The sequence below is a fragment of the Eupeodes corollae genome, chromosome 2 (genome assembly GCF_945859685.1).
Source record: "Eupeodes corollae chromosome 2, idEupCoro1.1, whole genome shotgun sequence".
In the NCBI taxonomy this organism is placed as follows: Eukaryota; Metazoa; Arthropoda; class Insecta; order Diptera; family Syrphidae; genus Eupeodes; species Eupeodes corollae.
In genome coordinates, this window is record NC_079148.1 from 19,550,484 (window position 1) to 19,571,377 (window position 20,894).

A 20,894-nucleotide genomic window follows, 5' to 3' on the forward strand; every position below is an offset into this window, starting at 1 on the left:
AGAAGAACACCGGCTTCTTAGATGGAAAAAAAGAGAGCATAAAAAGCACGCGATCGAGGAGATAGAGGGATGTCACAACAGTTAAAAAAAACCTCCCAAGGGTACCAGCCACGAACCGACGCCTGTAAAGACGATCAGGGGAACATCGTAGTAGAACCGCAGTCGATGCTGAGAATATGGAGAGATCACTTCTCCAAATTATATAACGGCGATGACGAACCGAAGTGATGATAGCTATATCTATAGCTATAGCTATAGCTATAGCTAGCCTCGTATGACAGCATCTTTAGGGAAGAGCTCTACCGAGCAATGTCTAGTTTTGACATCCCTGTCAAACTTATCCGTTTGTGCAGAATGACGATGGAGAATGCACGCTGCTCTATCAAGGTCGGAAAAGATCTCACCGACGCATTTGATGTCAAAAAAGGTTTTAGACAAGGCGATGCACTGTCATGCGACTTCTTCAACATCGTTCTGGAAAGAATTGTGCAAAACTCAACCGTCAACACTAGAGGCACAATCTTCCAAAGGTCCATCCAATTACTCGGATACGCAGATGATATTGACATAATTAGAAGATCAAAGCGTGATGTCAGTGGAGCGTTTTTGAGCATTGCGACGGAAGCGAAGAAGATGGGTTAAGTGATCAATGAGGGCAAGAGCAAGTATATGCTGTCATCAAAAAAGGACACTGAACAACGACGTCTTGGACAAAACTTCATCATGGACAGCTATAACTTTGAGGTAGTTAAGGACTTTGTCTACCTAGGCACCGCTATTAACACGGACAACGACACCAGCGCTGAAGACGCATGTTGGTTGAGGCCCCGGTCCACCCCGAACTGTAGCGCCACCGTAAGTAAGTAAGGTTATCCGAAGCTTCCCGGATGATTGAGATAATCGATCTTGAAACCAAAGCTGTTTTCAATAAAATTGAGTCGAAATACACGAAATTCTTCGATCTTGGATCCAGAACTATTGTAATAAACGTCAATCTGAATATTTGAGTATTAATAATGCGGGAAATTTGTAGAACGTAAAAATTAAGATAGATTTCAGATAGTTCGGATATTCAATTTTGGGTCAAAATGTCTTTCGGAGTACCGTATTTCTGTTTGTACTTATAATCTCAATGCTATGCAAATGGTTAGGATAATTGATTCTAGATCCACGCCTACTTTGAATAACCCTCAATTTGAATATAATTATAAAATATATAATTATCCAGGAATTTACATTTGAGAATTCGACTTTCCGGATATTTACAATAACATCCGTCTTATCGATTACATCTCCAGATCTTATTTGAAAAGCTTTAAACCTAAACATACCAATTATCCAGTCAATTAGGATAAAAAATTAAATTTATTTAAATTTCAAAATCCGATTATCTGGAAAGTTGGTACATTTGTATATTTGAAATTGAAATTTATGTCATAATCTGTTTCTGCTATCCGTAATTAGAAGCACAAACCAAATTTTTGAACATTAAATAAATTGTATTGGAGTAAGTACCTTGCGATAAATTATAACATTTTGATTCTTCAAAAACAATCTCATTTTTCTACTGACTTTTGGTTTCTTCTTAGAGTTATTCTTTGAAATGCTTGATATTTCAATTATATGGACTTTTGAAAACGTTTGTTTTCTCAACATTCTCTTTCTAGTTTGAGGTCTAAAATAAATTCCATCCAATACCTTCATAATTCTTCTGGAAAGTCTTAGTTTATACTGTTCACAAAATTCAGATAAAAAAACAAAATTAAACTTGTGCATTGAAGTGCTTTTGTATTTTTTGGAAAATCGTTTCAAAAGTTTACCTTTCTGCGTTGAATAACATTATATTCTGGAGAACACGGTGGTGCTTTCAATGGCTGGCAACAGGGTCCTTCTAAATCAGAAAATCGATCGGCTTTCCCTTCATTATCGGAACTTGAACTTGTATCGCCTTCATCGCTGAATACAAAAACGTTTTCTTATATTTTTTTAAAAACATTATTCAAAATGAATGTGTTGTTAGTTTTGAAATAATTGTGCATAAGAGAAGTGTTTTGCAGAAATGTATTGGGAAGTGTCAGAAAGTTTAGGTTAGGTTTAGATAAGACAGTTAGAGAATAATAAATTGTTAAGATTTATGTAAATGCGAAATGATACCTCGAATAATCGGACAATGGGATGTTAAGGGGCTCATCAGCACTAGATCCTTCCTTTAACAGTCTTTCAATTATTTTCAGTCTAAGACGTTCCTGTTGGATTATATGCAAGATGAGAGGATATTAAATGAATGAAAGCAGCGAAAAAGGATAGGAAAGAATTTTGATATTTTGTATTATTATTTAATTAAAAATTATGTTGTTTTTTGTTTCGTGTAAAATATAAATTGTTAAATTTAATTAATGTTGTGATGAAATGATAAGAAACAAAAATAAAACATTTCAGGAAGTAGGTAATTTGCCTTTCAAAAGTTTTATTTTCCACTAATTGAAAAGAACAACAAATTAAAATATAATTTAAATTATGTTAATTTTTTTTTTATCTATAGAAAAAAATAATATTGAAAACTTAAAAATTATAACAAATAAACATTAAACAGGATTGTGCTATATATCGACAAAAATAAACTATTAACTAAATTTAATTTATAACAAAATATAAAAAATAAAAATTAGAAAACAAAAATATAATTTTAACATTTTATTGTTAAGGTTTTTTAAATTTAATTTTTATATAAGTTAACTTCTTCTTTTTTTTTTAAATGTATTATTTGCGTTCTTGTTAGATTTTTTTCGTTGTGCTTTGAATTTGAAACATCCTTTGAAAACTTAGTTTCCTGGTTCTCTTTTTTTTTTCAATTAAAAAGGATGAAGAAATTTTATTGCGGAAAAGCACAAAGTAATTTACAAAATAGAAAAGTTACATTTTAAATAAAATTCTTTTCTTTTGTCTTCAAGTTGGAATTTATTTTTCGTTTTTCTCTTTTTGAACCAACTCAAACCTTCACAAGAACGCGTTCCTTAAAAACAAATAAATTGAATGAAATTAGCAGTTTGTTTGTTTGTTCTTTTTTTTTTTGTTTGCTTGTTCTGTTCGCAGGATAATTGGTTAGAAATTTATTTGTATTATCCTTGAACTTTGACATTTTATGAGTCCTTTGAGGAATTCACTTATATTCTTGTGGTTTAATTTCGTATTGATTTTGGAAGTAATTTGAAGGTAAAATTAACCTTGGATTCCTTGTGAGCTTCAAAAATGATTTGTTTTGTTTCAGGATTTTCTTCTTTTTTCTGTTTGTTTGTTTATTTTCTTATTTATGTTGGAATTCAATTATACAAACTTTATTACAAAAAAAACGGCATTGTTTTGTAGGCAATTACTAATTAGTAAGAGAAAAAAGACTTGAATTGATGGTTTTTCAATTATTTAGTTGATTTTTCTTTTCTTTTATGAGCAAAAAGTTCCTTGAAACTCAAAGTTTGGGGTCTTTTATTGTAGTGGAGTACAACTGCACCGTTACACTTTAAAAAAATCAGGAATGTAAGAACTTAAAACTTTTTTTACCTTCAGTTTAAAAATAGTTTGTTTGAATTTAAGAGTTCAAACGTAGATTTTATTAATTATCAATATGAAAAAAGTGAACGACAAAAAGTTGAACCTTAAGGCACATCAACTTAAAAAGTTTCTATGCTGTTTGAAATAAAATTTTGGTTTGAATTCATGTTGTTGAAAACGAGTTTGAAGTTCCCACATTCACTTGAGTACTTCAAGTTAGTAGCGCTGGCATTTAGAAATCGGGAAAAATGCACGCTTAGTTGAAAATATTGCTGCTTCAGGTGTAGTATCGTATTCAAATACAACTGCACCGTTACACTACACATTGAAAACATAATAATGTCAGAGCTAGAAACTCTGTTTACCTTTTATAGGCTCTTCAGTTTCAGAACAGTTTGTTTAAACGTTTAAGAGTGGATTTTATTATTTATCAATATGAAAAAAGTGTAGGACAAAAAGTTGAACCTTAAGGCACACCAACTTAAAAAGTTTCTATGCTGTTTGCAATAAATGTTTGGTATGAATTCATGTTGTTGAAGACGACTTTGAAGTTCCTACATTCACTTGAGTACTTCAAGTTAGTAGCGCTGGCATTTAGAAATCGGGAAAAATGTTGAAGAAGGCAAGACTTGTGCATCGTCGTCGTAATGCACGCTTAGTTGAAAATATTGCTTTTGCAGGTGGATTATATACCGTTACATATTGAAAATATATTATGGTCCGAGCTAGAAACTCTTTTTACCTTTTATAGGCTCTTCAGTTTCAGAACAGTTTGTTTAAACGTTTAAGAGTGGATTTTATTAATTATCAATATGAAAAAAAGTGTAGGACAAAAAGTTGAACCTCGAGGCACACCAACTTAAAAAATTTTTATGCTGCTTGAAATTAAATTTTGGTTTGAATTCATGTTGTTGAAGACGACTTTGAAGTTCCAACTTGCAAGTTAGTAGCGCTGGCATTTAGCAATTAGGAAAAATTTTGAAGAAGGCAAGGCTAGTGCATCGTCGTATAGCACGCTTAGTTGAAAACATTACTGCTGCAGTTGTAGTATTGTATACCGTTACACATTGAAAATATGTTAATGTCAGAGAAACGCTTTTTACCTTTTATAGGCTCTTCAGTTTAAGAAAAGTTTGTTTAAACGTTTAAGAGTGGACTTTATTAATTATCAATATGAAAAAAAGTGTAGGACAAAAAGTTGAACCTAGGGGCACACCAACTTAAAACGTTTTTATGCTGTTTGAAATAAAATTTTGTATGAATTCATGTTGCTAAAGACGACTTTGAAGTTCCTACATTCACTTGAGTACTTCAAGATAGTATCGCTGGCATTTAGCAATTGGGAAAAATGTTGAATCGTAATGCACGTTTAGTTGAAAATATTGCTGCTGCAGGTGTAGTATTGTATTCAATACAACTGCCCCGTTGCACATTGAAAATATAGAGCTAGAAACTATTTTTACCTTTTATAGGCTCTTCAGTTTTTGAACAGTTTGTTAAAACGTTTAAGAGTGGATTTTATTAATTATCAATATGAAAAAAGTAAAGGACAAAAAGTTGAACCTTGAGGCACACCAACTTAACAAGTTTTTATGCTGTTTGAAATCAGTTTTTGGTATGAACTCATGTTGTTTAAGACGACTTTGAAGTAATTGCATTAACTTGAGTACTTCAAGAAAGTAGCGCTGGCATTTAGCAGTTGGGAAAAATGTGGAATCGTAATGCACGCTTACTTGAAAATAATGTTGATGCAGGTGTAGTATTGTATTTAATACAACTGCACAGTTACACATTAAAAATATATTAATGTCAGAGCTAGAATCTCTTTTTACCTTTTATAGGCTCTTCAGTTTCAGAACAGTTTGTTTAAGAGTGGATTTTATTAATTATTGATATGAAAAAAAATGTAGGACAAAAAGTTGAACCTTAAGGCACACCAACTTAAAAAGTTTCTATGCTGTTTGAAATAAAATTTTGGTTTGAATTCATGTTGTTGAAGACGACTTTGAAGTTCCTACATATACTTGAGTACTTCTAGATAGTAGCGCTGGCATTTAGCAGTTGGGAAAAATGTTGAATCGTTATGCACGCTTAGTTGAAAATATTGTTTCTGCAGGTGTAGTATTGTATTGAATACAACTGCACCGTTACACATTGAAAATATATTAATGTCAGAGCTAGAAACTCTTTTTACCTTTTATAGGCACTTCAGTTTCAGGACCGTTTATTCAGCGTAAACGTTTATTTTTTTTTTGTTATCAATATAAAAAAGTGTTGGACAAAAAGCTGAACCTTGAGGCAGATCAACTTAAAAAGTTCCAGTGCTGTTAAGAACGAATTTTATTTTAATGTTGAGTTTATGTTGGTGTTGAAAACGTTAAAATACCATACTTGAGTCCTTCGAGTTGAAAGCGTTCGCATTTGGCAGTTCGGGGAAAATTGATAGAGGGTTAGGTCTGTAAATTGAAAACCTGCTTCAGATGTTGCTTAATCGACTTTCCGGCGTTAGCAGCGTTTTTTTGCGATGTTTTTGAACACTGATTAAAGATCATGACTTGGGCGATATTTACTGCCAGGTTAGAAACTTTTAAGCCTTTTAAAGCCGGCTAAGTATTTATGTATGTGAGTTTTATAAAAACTGTGTCCTTATAAAGTCATCAACTTTCATTGACCGATAGGTTTTTTACAAACTTTATGGAACATTTTCATTTTTTCTACTTTTTATATCTTGTAATTAAAAATTTCTCCTTTGCCACAAAAATGAATGATTAGTATTTTTATATCAGAAATAGTTTGAAACCAAACCACCAAAGTTCTTATGTTCTACACAAAAATTGAAACGCTTGTAAAAATAAAAAATAAGCTTAAACGTATCTTGATATCGACTTCTCTTTTGGAGGTACGCTGCAAAAGTCAAAATGCTGAAACAACGATAAATTTCAAGAATTTTGGAGTTCAGCGTATTTTGAGTCGTTCATTTTTATTGTGAATCTTAAAAAGCATCACAACGCGAGTCAAATACGCCTCTTTTCACAAAAGCAAGATGCATTTGCAGATGATTTTTCTTCAGGAAATTGGATCCTTAAATTTTAGTTGGTAATATTTTCTTTATTTTTTTTTTCGCTTTATTTGCTTACAAGGAATACAAGATTTAGAACCTATTAATTTTTGAAAACAGTTTTTCTTCAGTCAAAAATTAAAATATCCAACTTAATTCGCATTCTTTGAATTTGCTTGTTTATATGGTGTACCACAAGTTTACCATTTTGGACCAGTATTTGTTAGTTATTGATTCTAAGTTATCTTACATCTTTTTCTTAGATTAATTTTAAACACAAAACAAAGTCACGTTTCACAAAAAAAAACATTGTTTAAATTTCACGAAAACATCTCGAAAACGACAAAAAAATATAAATATATTATACTCACAAAAACATGTGTAAGCGTACGATATTTCGTAAAAATTTAACCTAAATTTCAAATTACAGTGATAATATTTAATTGATATGTTTTTTAGTGTTCTTTATATTTTGTATATATGCTTGTTTTTATTTTTCTAAACACTTTTTTCAGATCGTGTAATAATTTTTGCATCAATTATACATCCCTGTTCTGCTAATTTCTTCAATTTAAGTGCTCTACGTTCGCGTTTTTCTTTTTTCCTAGTACGTTTAACTTGTTTAAATATTTTCATATATTTCTTTACTTTATTTGGATTTTCATCGCAATAATCCAAGAGTGTCTCACAAAATGCTCGTCCCATATGCTCGTAATCCTATAGAAACAAAATAAACGAGAAAAGAAACAAACAAATGATTAAAATACGTTAAATAATGAAAATCCTTAAGGGTGCAAATAATACAAAATTTTATTCCATAGAAGTAACTTATGAGTTTGTTCTATGAAACAATATATTTAATTTCTTTTCAAGAAAAAAAAAACGACTGATAAATTCATGACTTTACATTAATCCTGACACAAAATTTATCCCACAAGCTATTGAAACAGGGTGTCTTAAAAGTAATGAAAACTTTCAAAAAATACTCTAAGAATAATTGTAATTGTTTTCGAATTTTAAACTTCCCATAGGGAGTTATTGTCATTGGGCCGTTTTGTCAAATTGAAAATTTCGACATTTCTAAGCAGTTTTTCGAACGTCCGTACCTTTGGGATACCATTTTTCAACTTACATATCTCAAGAACCACTAGAGAGATCGCTTTTAAAAAACGAGACTAAAAGTTGGTGAAAATTGTTTTCGATTCGAATATCTTTGCAAAAATTAAAACTTATTTCCCTCAAACTAGTTTTTTAACATTAACTTAAATTTTAAAAAATTAAAGCCAGTTTTTTTTTTTAAATAAAAAAACGATGTGTCCGAATTGGACGCGCCGATATCTTTAGGAGAATTGGAGGCAACTCTTTTGGGAATGAAAAACAACAAAGCTGCAGGTATTGATGGTATCCCAGTTGAATTTCTCAAAAGCAGCAATGACCAGCTTAAAACGTATATCGTTAATTTTTTTAATCTTCTGTACAGCAATGCTTACGTGCCTACGACTTTTTCAAAAGCCCTCATATTCCCGATATTTAAAAAAGGTGATGCGATGCAGCCCGAAAGCTGTAGAGGAATCTCAATACTCAATTCTCTAAGAAAGCTATTTGCTGGAATTCTCTATAGAAGACTTTCGAACTGGATAGAAAGAACAAACAGTTTAAGTATATTTCAAGCGGGATTTCGTTCTGGATTTTCCACAATGGATCACATTTTTGCCTTAACCTGCATGGCTAGAAAATATACTGAGAAAAATAAGAGACTATATGTATGCTTTGTTGATTTTAAAGCCGCATTTGATACCATCAACAGACAGGCTCTGATTTATAAGCTGGAGAGGCTTGGAGTGTCTCGGAAGTTTCTGATGCTTTATAACAATTTCTTGTCGTCATCTAGTGCAGCAGTTTGGGATGGTTCCAATTTGTCAGATATTTTGAGACGTCAGCAGGTGTCCCTCAGGGATGTATTCTAAGCCTCCTTTTATTCGCGCTTGATATCTCTGAAATGCTTCCTGGAGGCGTTATGTTCGCTGGAACTCTCATCAAAGTTGATAACCTGGTACTAATAGCTGACAACCCCTTTACTCTTCAACTCCAAATTAATCGTCTGGATGAATATTGTAAAACTTGGGATCAATGTCCAAAAAATCAAAGTTATAATTTTTGAGAGTCGACATAGAAGGGTGAGCCTACCTGAGGAAACGTGGCGCCTCAATAATCAACAGATAGACATAGTACGTGAATTCAAGTACCTTGGAGTTTTATTTACATCGAACTTAAACTTTGGAAAGCATGCAAAGGATAAAAGTACTGAAGCTAAGCTGGCGCTAAATATCGTGTGGAAAAGGTTCTTTGCTAACCAAAACATTGACCATTCAACAAAATATCAAGTTAAGTTGTTAGGGCTACAGTGAACACTTGCATGTGCTATGGGGTGCAAGCCTTGGTGTTACACCCTTCGAAGAATTTGAAGCTGTTCAAAGATTTTTCTTTAAACGAATATTTCCGTGGGATAAGCTTTCTTAATGCATCATATAAAATATTTTCGTCAATTTAGCATCAACGGCTCAATGAGTGGATAAACAAAAACTGGTTATTCAAAGAATTTCAAGCTGATTTTAGGCCTGGTTACTCTACGATCGATAACATCTTTGTGCTAAAAAGTATCGCCGAAACTTTTCTTCAAAACGAGAAAAAACTGTACAGCTTTTTTGTAGATTTTAAAGCAGCTTTTGACGCTGGGGATAGGCGAGCGCTTATCTACAAACTCTATGCACTAGGGATGTCTTCAAAGCTTGGAAAAGTCTTACAAAATCTGTATAACGAAACAAAGGCAGCTGTTTGGAATGGAGAGTAATTTTCGGAATAGTTTCAAACGGAATCAGGTCTTCGACAGGGCTGTACGCTGAGCCATCCTCTATTCGCACTTTTTATAGAAGATTTAACAGATTATATTTTTGGAGGAGTTGAGTTTGCGGGGACGACTATAAAGGCTATTTTCTACGCTGACGACATAGTACTTCTATCAGCAGTACCACAAACGCTTCAGTTGATGATCAACCAACTATATAGGTACGGTACTACGTGGAAACTCCAAGTGAACCTTAACAAATTGAAAATACTGGTCTGCAGAAATGGAGGTGGAAGAAATAGTCAAAATGAAAGATAGTTCCTTAATTCAATACCTATTGAGGTCTTAAATGAGTTTAAAATACCTAGGATTATGTTTTACAAAAAACTTAAGCATGGTAAAACATCTTAATGAAAAACTCTCTTAGGCCAGGAGTGCGATTGGAGCTACATGGAAAAAGTGTTTTGCCAACAAAAGTATTGCGCATAGCTGTAAGATTCGTGTATTTGAAGCAGTGTCGGAATCAGTACTATTTTAAGCATCGCAAGTATGTGGTTACAAACAATACGATTGCGTCGAAAAGTTGCATTAGAAACTGGTCTCTCACCAATCTTTATTCAGACGCTGAAAAGTCAGGTAGACAATGTTATAAAAGTTCTACAAATGAATAATGATAGACTTCCAAAGAAAGCAGCTTTGCACGTAATCAACCGAAGTCTCAGTTCTCGTTGACAAGATGCTTAGCGAGAAGTACATTGAAGATGCAGTCAGCTCTAACCACAGAGTAATCTACACTCAACTTTGTCATAATCTAGGCCCAAAAAACTACTTTAGAGATGAGAATTGTGTGGAAGAAATTTCAACGATGTTGAGACTGCGTGCTGAACTTCTTCAGCTGAATTATATGCCACACAGAGAGGAACCCCAAATCTTATGTAGTTTGTGTAACCTCAGGGTAAGAGAAGATGTTTTTCATTTCCTAGAGAAATGTCCGGTTTTAATGAAATAAAATACAATAGAGGAGAAAAAACAGTTTATGTACAATCTCAACAACAGAATGTCTCCATGTTGAAAAATGCAACACAAATTAATCTAACAACCGGCTGTCAAATTAAGCTGTCAAACTGACTGCGTCATACATGTGACAAGGACCTAATAAAAAAATAAAGTCACCCTGTTCACCTTTATAAGAGTATATTTGCATATGAATTTGACCTGAGTCCTTTTAAAGTTCTTGTGTTCTTGTGAAAACATCAAAAAGTAAAGAAAGCTTTTTTGTCATTTAACCTGACCCTATAGAGTAGATAACATCAACCTACAAGGAGGTAGATGTACGTCTTCTTGTCAGACAAATTAATATCTGTCTTTTTCGAATATATAGATACGTACAAGAAATTGTGTTGATGGTTGTTTATTTTTAGTTTAATACTCTGACGGAGTTGCTTTAAAATTGCTGAAAATGAATTTTATAGAAGACGGATATTTTATTCGTATATTTCTATGGGATGGTTCAAGGGTTTAAATTTGTATCAAAATTCAAAACACGTCCACACGTAGACTTTAACCAATACACGTCTTAGTTCTTATCCATGCGGGTTTGTGCGGTGTGTGTGAGTTTTCGAATGAAGTGGATGTCGTTAAAAATCCTTATACAACTTACCTATCAATCCTTTTTATACAAAAAAAAAAGTTAAAGTAATAGAAGAGTATGCAAGGACCATATATGTATTTAAAAGGGTATAGAAGGATTCTTCCTTCATTTTATTTTTTTTTCTTCCAACAAAATTTAATTCAGTCTTGAAAGTAAGATTGGTCTAATGGCATTTGTGTCGTCTCTTGTGTGATGGTAATGTGTATTTTTTATGTAAAGGTGTCCTTAAATTGTATTTGTGTCACTTAAGATATTTTAAAAATATGCACAAACAAACACTGCGTATCTCAAGGAGGTTAATAAATACACTTGAGAAAAAAAAGGACTTAAATAAATGTATGGGAAAATTCTACGTTTAATGCGATTAAAGGAGAATATTTACGACTTGAGAATTTGGTTTACTTTTTTAATGCTGAAACATCAAGTTTAATATTCGAGAGAAGTAAATTTAACTTATTAAGTAAGAAGTTTTTTTCAAAAGATCATGGTTTGGTTAGGTTAAAAGTGGCTGTTCGTGGTGGAGTAGGATACCCTTAGGTCAGTTTAATGGTCCATTGTGATATCACATGAATCTTAAGAATTGTTTCTAAGCTCAATGAAACTAGTTTGAGTCTCTTACGAAAAGACTAATTATGTCTATATGATTGAGATCGATTAGATCGAATTTTCGTAGGTAATGTCTGCGTTTTTGAGCTAGAGCAAACCATGTACAAGTGAGTTGAAGAACTGTTTCCTCATCTTCCTTACTTGTACAGCTGCTGCGAAAGTCATTTGAGAATACGCTTAGCAGCGTGACTCGCTTTTCTATTAGACAGGTTATTAGTGCCCGGTTATGACACCAATTGTCGAGCTTATATGCGATCTGCTTAGAAATTGAAAGCACCTTGAGGTTTTTAAATCTAGTGTAGATATAAGATGTTTTTCGTGACCTGAAACATGGTGATGGTATTCCACCTGATGGGTGCGTCTTGCATTAGCAAAAGTTTTCATGAAGCGATTGGTATGTCACCATTAGCTAACCAATTCTGGCGAGTTCATCTGTCCACCAATTTCTTGGAATGTCTGTTTGGAGTTTATAAAAAAAGAGTTAAGAGATTTGAAAGTGGCCCAACAGAGATTTAATAGTGGCCTGTCTTAACTATCTGAGAAAATACGGATATCAGATGTTGATATCACGTTTTCTTTAAGCTAGGACACGACTTCTTTTATCGGTTAAAGTTCTGCCTGGATCACGCTACAATGATTTGGAAGGCGGAATAAGAAACTTAATTTGAGTCGGTCAAAAGATCATAAACCTTTTGTATTTTTGACTGAAAAATATCTTCGATTGTAAAAATTCTGTAAGAACATCTTTCGATTTCCACACCATAGTTTAATGATTAATATGAATGCTTGATAAATTGATGGCTTAAAATAACTTCAAGAAAAAGTTGTTGAAATATAAATGGTCAAGTCAAATTAGAATAAAAACTCCCCTTGCCTTCGACCGGGGCAACAAATTGTAGGCAGGGGAGAAGTTTTTTTTTTTTAAATAAACACACACTCAAGGGGATATTACTACCCTTATTATAAAGAGTCACAGTGTGAGAACTAGGAAGAGGAGAGATAGTTTAAAAGGAGATGTCGGTGCACATTGGTTTTGAATACCTGAATATTGCAATGACTAGGAAAGACAGAGTGTAGTAAGGCATTCCACATTCGCGTAGTATGGCTAAAGAACGAATCTCTGTATTTGACAATGCGGCCGAAGTTGGGCTCGAGGGTATACTGATGAGCATTCCTAGAAGCGCGATTATTAGGGTTGAACTGTTTAAGAGGACTGACTATTTCACTAGAGCATAAGCCGTTAAAATAACCGTAATAAAGGGTCAGACAAGACACCTTACGACGATGTTCAAGCGAAGTAAATGAACTTATGATGATATTTTCATCTATCAATTTAAATGCTCTACGTTCAATAATATCCAAGAGGCTTAAGTAAGTTGCACGAGCACCAGTCCTGAGTTGGGAGTTATACTCAAGCCTTGGACGTATGTAAGTCTTGTAGATAACAGCCAGATCGGAAAGGGTGAAATATTTCTTGCATCGCCTAAGGGAACCAAAACATCTTGCGGCATTTTTGGCGACATCGCGTATGTGATCATTCCGCAAGAGATGGTTGGTGACACACATACCGAGAATATTGAGGTGTTCAGTCTCATTGATGCAAGTGCCATCCATGGATAATGGCAATGGGGGTATATCCCGCTTTAACGATACAAGACAGCATTGGGTTTTCGAAGCATTAAATTCCACGCGGTTTTTTAATCCCCATTGAACAATGCTGTTTAGGTCGGAATTTTATGAGCTTATCATGTTTTGTTGTTGCAGTTCCACATCCGAAGAAGAGGGATGTGAGTCTCCAAACGAATATGAAAAGCTAAGAGTACTATCGTCAGCGAAACAATGTATTGGATTAGATGTTTCAGACAGGAGATCATTAATAAGACTGAGAAAGAGTGTTGGAGATAAAACAGAGCCCTGGGGCACACCAGCATTTATTTTATGGTTTTCAGACTTGAATCCATCCAAAACTACTTGTATTGAACGATCCGGAAGGTAATTACTAATCCAACGAAGCAGGGATTCATGAAAACCGAAAGCACGCATTTTCGATTAGAGAGCCTGATGCCAAACCCTATCAAATGCTTTTGAAATATCAAGTGCAATAATGTTACTTTCTCCAAAACTATGTAAAGCTTTGCTCCACTGTTCGGTGAGATGAACCATGAGATCACCAGTGGACCTATTGCTAGAAGCTTTCGATCTTCAAGATATTTCTTGAGCTGATAATTAATCAGCGTTTCCACGACCTTGGAAAGAAGGAACGTAAGTGCAATCGGTCGGTAGTTAGAGGGTGAGGAAGATTCGCCTTTTTTCGGAATAGGCTGGACAAATGCCGTTTTCCATCCGCTCGGAACGAGACCTGAGGAGTAGGACAGAAAAAAAAGCTTACGCAGTGGTTTTGCCAGCGTTGAAAAACACCTCTTCAGAACAATAGCGGGGATAGCATCCGGACTAGCGGATTTATGTGTGTTTTAGATCTCTAAGGACTCTTGCCACAGTACGAGTGCGAAAAAAGATTGGTCCCATAGAATCACTAACTCGCTCAAGTACAGGCGGAGTAATAACACTTACTGGCAGCGTAGAATTGGCGGCAAACTGCCTAGCAAAGAGATTAACTTTCTCTAAAGAGCTAAAAAAGGAGTGTCATTGACAACGAGCGTAGGAACCGAAGAAGAGGAAGAATTCCTCATGTTTTTCACAAATGACCAAAAATGTTTACTGCCTTTGGGACATTGCAGTATTTTTTGCTGTAACTTATGGTCATGTAAAAATTTGGTCGTCGAATATGGGCGTTGCAGGCCTTCCTGGCTTGTTTGAACTTTTTCCGGCTTTCCTCAGTACGGTTGGCTTTATAGCAACGGAAACTTACCTCTTTGGCCCTAATAACCTCTTTACAGCTCGCATTAGACCAAGCGTTTTCCTTGGGTCTGATACGTTTAACCCTGTTCGGTATAAAAGTTCAAATTCCCAGGAGAATTAAACTTGTGATCATATCAGCGCTGGTGTCAACGTCACTATCGAGGAAGCATAGTGACCAGTTAAAGATCGTGAAGTAATTATTATATTATAATATAGAAGATACAAAAATGAAGAACAGACTTAAAATGTTAAACTTTCAAGAAGTTCCCGAACCTTTAGTTATCGGTCATATAGATCAGTAAATTTGACTGATATAGATAGAGCAACGAAAAAGTGCAATAGTTCTACCTATTCCTAAAAAAAAATAATGCAACTGAACCATCTGACTTTAGGCCAATAAGTTTACTTCCATTTTTCAGCAAAGTTGCAGAACAAATTTTGACTGACCAAATAATAGCTTTCTTGGAACTTTATAACCCTTTAACTAAATGGTAATCAGGCTTTCATGCTAAACATAGCTGTGAATCTGCTGTCTTGAAGGTCACAACAGATTTTCGTGAATTTCTGGATCGTGGACAAAATGGTAAAATGGTTCTGCTTGGCTTTTTAAAGGCGTTTGATAGCATAGACCACCATATTCTTTTGTGCAAGTTAAGCAATAAATTCAATTTTTCAAGGACAACCATTCAATTCTTTTAGAGCTATTGATTTAATAGAATTCAATCAATAAAAGCTGACATCGGAACATCCACTCCCTATCTTAACTATCTTAAACGTAAGAATGTTAGTTAATTTAATAAATAAATAGAAATAGAAAAACTTAAAACCTTCATTTTAAAAACTCGATACAAAAAACGTGAAAATCCAAAAAACTCACTGATCAACATTTCTAAGATTTTAAAATAACACATATAGATAATTATCAATAACTTTAAAATCCTTAATCCTTAATTCAGGGTTTCAAAATTGTATACATTTCAGTATTGTCAATGTTTTTCTAAATTTTGAGAACAAAAGTTCTTGAAATGTAAGATTTTTTCATTTTAAGTTAGTTGCCTCTTCTCCTTTATACCCTTTCAAGGTACATTTTCTTCATTTAAATCGAATTGAAAAAAGCTTCCTACAAACAGTAAAATCGTTAATCAAAGACTTAAGCTAGAACCTTTTCATAGAACTTTACCTATATACAAGCGATCTCTCAACTATTAAATGGTAGGTACATTTAAAATTCATTAAAAGGTAATATTCTTTAAAAGGTCGAATGCCAAAGGGCATCTCTTGAAAACCAAATTGAAATGAATTAATTCTCAAAATTAAAAAAACAAAAAAAGACTTCTCAACCAAGCAAAAGCCTCACTAAAACAAAACCACAATAATCCATTCGAAAATAATCACCAGAGCATAGTAAATTAAGAACTCCCGAGTCCGGGCTCCTCCGGACCCAACATCTCGCTTCAAAGATTCATTCATTGCAAAACCATAAAATTATTTTTCACAAAAACAACTTACCCCGGTAGAAAAGTGCGTTCCTTTCCTCGATCCCAAACTGGAGCCACCAAAGGACGCTTCTATCGTATAGCTGTTTGTAACTCCCAACATCCAAACGACAATGCGTCCAGTGCCCTCTTTGCTCCTTTGTATCTTGAATTTGCAATTTTCAAAAGAGAACTGAAACGAACCGTGTTTTCAAAAACACAAGAGAAAAACAAAAACAAGAAAAATCCAACCATTGCACCAAAAATAAAAGAAAAGAAGAAAAAAACATGAAAATTAAATTTTACAATTTCGAACCAAAAATATTGTAAAGAGAATAAGAGAGCTTTTTTTGCAAAGGACCTTCATGAAGTTATGTGAAAATGTATGTAAAAGTTCAAAACTACTTACCTTGTCGGCCACGTTTTTGTGCATCATTAGTGGAAAAACTTGTTCGGTGAGCTTCTTTTCCGGATTGCGTCGATTTTCACAGCCATAAACGAAAATATTTTGCCTTCGGGAGTGAGCGTGCATATCACAGTACATGGCCACACCACATTCATCAATCAGTCTTTTATTGAAAACCAGCAAAAAAAAAATGGAAGAGAAATTAAGTGAAATATTTCATTTGAATCGAAATTCTCAAAGCAAAAGGCTTTTTTTTGAGACTTTGTAGGTTCGTTTACTCTTCAACTCTGTCTTTGTCCATCCAACAAACATACCTTTTAATCATGGCCTTTGTATACCAAATAGATGGATAGGTCTCCCTTATAACGGTACGATATTGTCGATTCAAATCTTTGCCAGTTAAAGAATTTCTAGTGTTTCCAACAATCACCCCATCTGGATTTAGCATTGGTATAAGTTTGAAAATGAATTTGTGCCTCAAACGTTTGGCAACCGATGAGTCTCCCGTAATGAAGTCCATTAGGCCTTTCATCATCCAAGATGAGGGTGTTTCACTTGGATGAACTCGTGCAGAAACAACAATAGCTTTCTTTTTCTATAAAAAACGAAAACAAAATATAACAAATGAGATTGAAGATATTCGTTTGAGAATATATTGACATTTTTTTACTGGAATTGAAAAAGGGTGATATTTATTGAGATCACAATTTAACTGGAATGTTTAAATTTAGATGTCTCTGTTAATAATTCAATGCTTTATACGTCAGTGCGTTAATACGTCAGTGCGTTAATACGTCAGTGCGTTAATACGTCAGTGTGTTAATACGTAAGTGCGTCCATATGTCAGTCCATCTGTACACCCTCCAGTGCCTCCGTATTTGATTGTGTTTCCAAGTCAGTGCGTCTTAATTTATCAGTGGTTCCATACTTCAGTGCATTCATACGTTCATACGTTATTATGTTCATACGTCGGTACATCTTTACGTCAGTGCTTCCATATTTCGTTATGTTCGTTTGTCAGTTATGACAGTGTATTGATTCGCCAGTGTGCCTATAAGTCACTTTGTCCATACTTCAGTACGCCCAATTTTCAGTTTGTCTGTACGTCATAGCGTAGTACCCGTAGCATGATGGTTAGTGCGTTGGACTGTCATGCAAGAGGTCTTGGGTTCAATCCCTGCCTGTGCCACCTTAATTTAAACAAAATAATTTTCGCGGGTACTGCCTCTTGCGAGGAATTGACAAATCCTTCAAGAGTAATTCTTGTCATGAAAAAGTGCTTTCTCAAACTAGCCGTTCGGATTCGGCCTTAAATTGTAGGTCCCTTCCATTCCTGACAACAGTACTCGCACACAGGAATGGTTGCGAGTTGTAAGTCACTAGGCCCTGGTTCACAACGGACTGTTGCGCCACCCCATTTAATTTTTTTGTACGTCATAGCGCGTCAGTATTTCATTGTGACACTACGTCAATGCGTCAAAATGTCAGTACATTGATACGTAAATTTGACATTTTTTTTGTTGTTATTTTTACTTAGATTTTAAAAGAAGTTATTTTGTAGAACTGCAACTTTTGTTTCCAAAAAGACTCGCAGCACAGAAATACGTAAATTGTCTAATAAAGGAATTTTATAAACATACCTTTAAATACGTAAAATAATTTGTATTTTTTAAACTTACAAAACGTCAAATCTAAATGTGAATTCAATAAGAAAAATCTTTAAAAAATGTGTTGATAAACGTATTAATCTTGATGTTTTAAAAACCCAGCTAAAATTCTAACTAGGCATTGAATATCTGTCATAGAAAATCAGCCTTTTCAGGATGACAGATATCCATGTCAGATTCGGAAACCAATCGACTACTCTAAGGTGTAACTGAAAATTGTTGTCTAAATCAATTTTTCTATTTATACGAAAGTTCTGTGACTTTTTGATGAGTCAGATTTGACAGCTGTCATATAAATTTTATCATTCTAGTAAAAAAAACTTCTGAAAACTGTGATTGTCGAAAGTTATAGCGAATTCTACTTATAAATAAATTAAGAAAACAAAAGAATTGTGTTTCGTTTTTTAGTACTTATTTTCTAAACAAAACACCCTTTCACCCTGTGAATTTTTGATGAGTCAGATTTGACAGCTGTCACATAAATTTTATCATTCTAGTAAAAAAAAACTTCTGAAAACTGTGATTGACGAAAGTTATAGCAAATTCTACTTCTAAATAAATTAAGAAAACAAAAGAATTGTGTTTCGTTTTTTAGTACATATTTTCTAAACAAAACACCCTTTCAACTTTAATATAAAATGTTAAAGCAAAACATATATTAAACAAACATTTTTAAAAATTGTGTTTGAAATGGCTAGCTATAATTCTGACTAAAAAATTGAGGGTCTGTAAGAAAAAATTAGATTTTTTAAGATGACAGAAACTTATGTGTTTAGTTTTAAAAAAAATTCATATTTTAAATGTGGAACTTTTAGCGACAAATTAAAAAAAAAAAACTCAATTAAAGCAAAAATGTTTAATTTATTATAGAATTATAAAAATTTGAGAGCTATCGAATAAGTGTTACTCAATAAGTTTTGTCATATCACTTTAAACGTTTGAATATTCTTATTGCCGAAAATTGTCGCCAATTTCACTTCAGAATGAATTTAGAAAAAATAAAAACATTAGAGTTTAGTTTACTTTCTTAAAACCCTTTGTATTTTTTCTTCATATAATTTATTTTAAATTTAAGCCCCTTTCACTTTTTTACAAAACCTCAAGTACAAATGTCAATTTGTAAGGTAATCATTAAAAAAAGTGTTCATAAACGACAAAATCTTAGTGCTTGAAATGACAAAAGATATAATTCTAAGTGAAGTATTGGAGATCTGTCAGAAAAAAAAAACAGTTTTTTTTAAAGATGACAGTCTTTTTTTGTTTATAGAAAATGTCTCTTTAAACAATGGAATTTCCAATGTTCCATTTATATTATAGCAGTAGAGAAAATTGACAGCTGCCAAACAAATGCTCATAGCAATTTTTGTCATTTCACTAGAAAAAGTTTTTACAAATTTTGGTTGCCGAAAGTTCGCTTCTAAAACCAATAAAAAAAAACAAGAGTTACGTTAACTTTTTAACTTTTACTCTCTTAAAACAACAATTTTTGCGTTGTCTCTTTATATCATTCATTTTAAAAAATCTTCACTTTTATGAAATGAAAAATGATAATTTACAAGATAATCGTTAAAAATTGTGTTAATGAACGATGAACATATTGAATAACTGTCAGAAAAACAGGTTTTTGAGAATAAAAGAAAGCCATTTTGGTTTTTAAGGAAATGTCGCTTTAATCATGCTAAATTCCAATTATCTATTTATATTTTATCATAATAGAAATTTGACAGCTGTCAGACAATTGTACTCAACAATTTTTGTCATTTCACTGCACGAAGTTCTTGCAAATTTTGGTTGCAGAAAGTAAAAACAGCTTTCCCTTCTAAATGCAATTAAAAAAAATGGAGTTTCGTTAACTTTTTAACTCGTACTCTCTTAAAAGAACACCCTTTGCGTTGTCTCGTTTTATCATTTATTTTAATTTTTAGCCATTTGCACTTTGTATTACTCTAATAACCTGTCTGAAAAAAATATATTGCTTAACAAATTCAAACTGACCACACAACCCTAAACCCTTAAACCAATTTAAACAACTTAAAGTAAACCTGAAATTGCGAAAACGGTTAACCCTCGCTTCATCCTCAGCCTAACCACTTTGTTATTAAAAAAAAGAAAATAGTTTTTCCCGAGAACTTAACCAAACTTAAAAGTTTGTTATTTTTTTGAATACCAAAACCCTCAACGACCAACAAACCTCAGTTATCTTTTTAGTTTGTGAGAAATTGACCAGGAAAGTACCAAGGACCTTCCCATCACCCATAATAATAGAATCGAGGTACCTAACTATGTGCCCAGAAAAGTGGAAAATATATATTTTCCACAAAAAAGATAAACAATTACGTAAACAACTAAAAACTAAACCAATAGTAAAAAAAGGAAAACAGATGGAAGGACACTATGGTTTTGGTCTGTGCCATGGTTTGTGTACTCATGCATAACCGCAAGTATCTATATTTTCTATTCTCTACAGTCTCTTTTCAAAAAAACAACAACATCCTTCTTCTTTAGTCCATTGTCCTTTAACTTCAACAATTTAATTCAATAACAAAATGATGAGAAGAAGAGAAATTGTGTTGTTTTTGTGAAACTTTTGGTTTCGCTTTTTGTTTCCTTTGAATCATCTAAAATGTCCATCATAATATGAAAAGGAAAGAAAATAGAATTTGTTAGTCTTGCATTTGGCAAGGATTCAATTTTCAGTCAGCACGACTCAAATCAGCTCAACCAAAACCGCACATCCTTCATCGAAGTTACTGAATCGTATTCTAACTAATTTCCGGT

The 20,894-nt window shown here is 33.3% G+C and overlaps 1 protein-coding gene across 4 annotated transcripts in view; it reads right to left on the minus strand.

The window, feature by feature from the left end:
* LOC129946802 (cytosolic carboxypeptidase Nna1) overlaps window positions 1-20,894 on the minus strand; it is a 261,648-nt gene that overhangs the window by 17,631 nt on the left and 223,123 nt on the right. For 2 of the 4 annotated variants that reach the window (XM_056057138.1, XM_056057135.1), the window contains 7 exons: window positions 16,764-17,044; window positions 16,453-16,612; window positions 16,078-16,236; window positions 7,156-7,324; window positions 2,155-2,245; window positions 1,821-1,956; window positions 1,516-1,731 (listed from right to left, as the gene is read on the minus strand). In XM_056057138.1, the coding sequence (XP_055913113.1) occupies window positions 1,516-1,731; window positions 1,821-1,956; window positions 2,155-2,245; window positions 7,156-7,324; window positions 16,078-16,236; window positions 16,453-16,612; window positions 16,764-17,044 (1,212 nt within the window). Of the gene's footprint in view, window positions 1-1,515; window positions 1,732-1,820; window positions 1,957-2,154; window positions 2,247-7,155; window positions 7,325-16,077; window positions 16,237-16,452; window positions 16,613-16,763; window positions 17,045-20,894 lie in introns of all 4 variants that reach the window. The other 2 variants (XM_056057136.1, XM_056057137.1) reach the window with 2 other exon arrangements.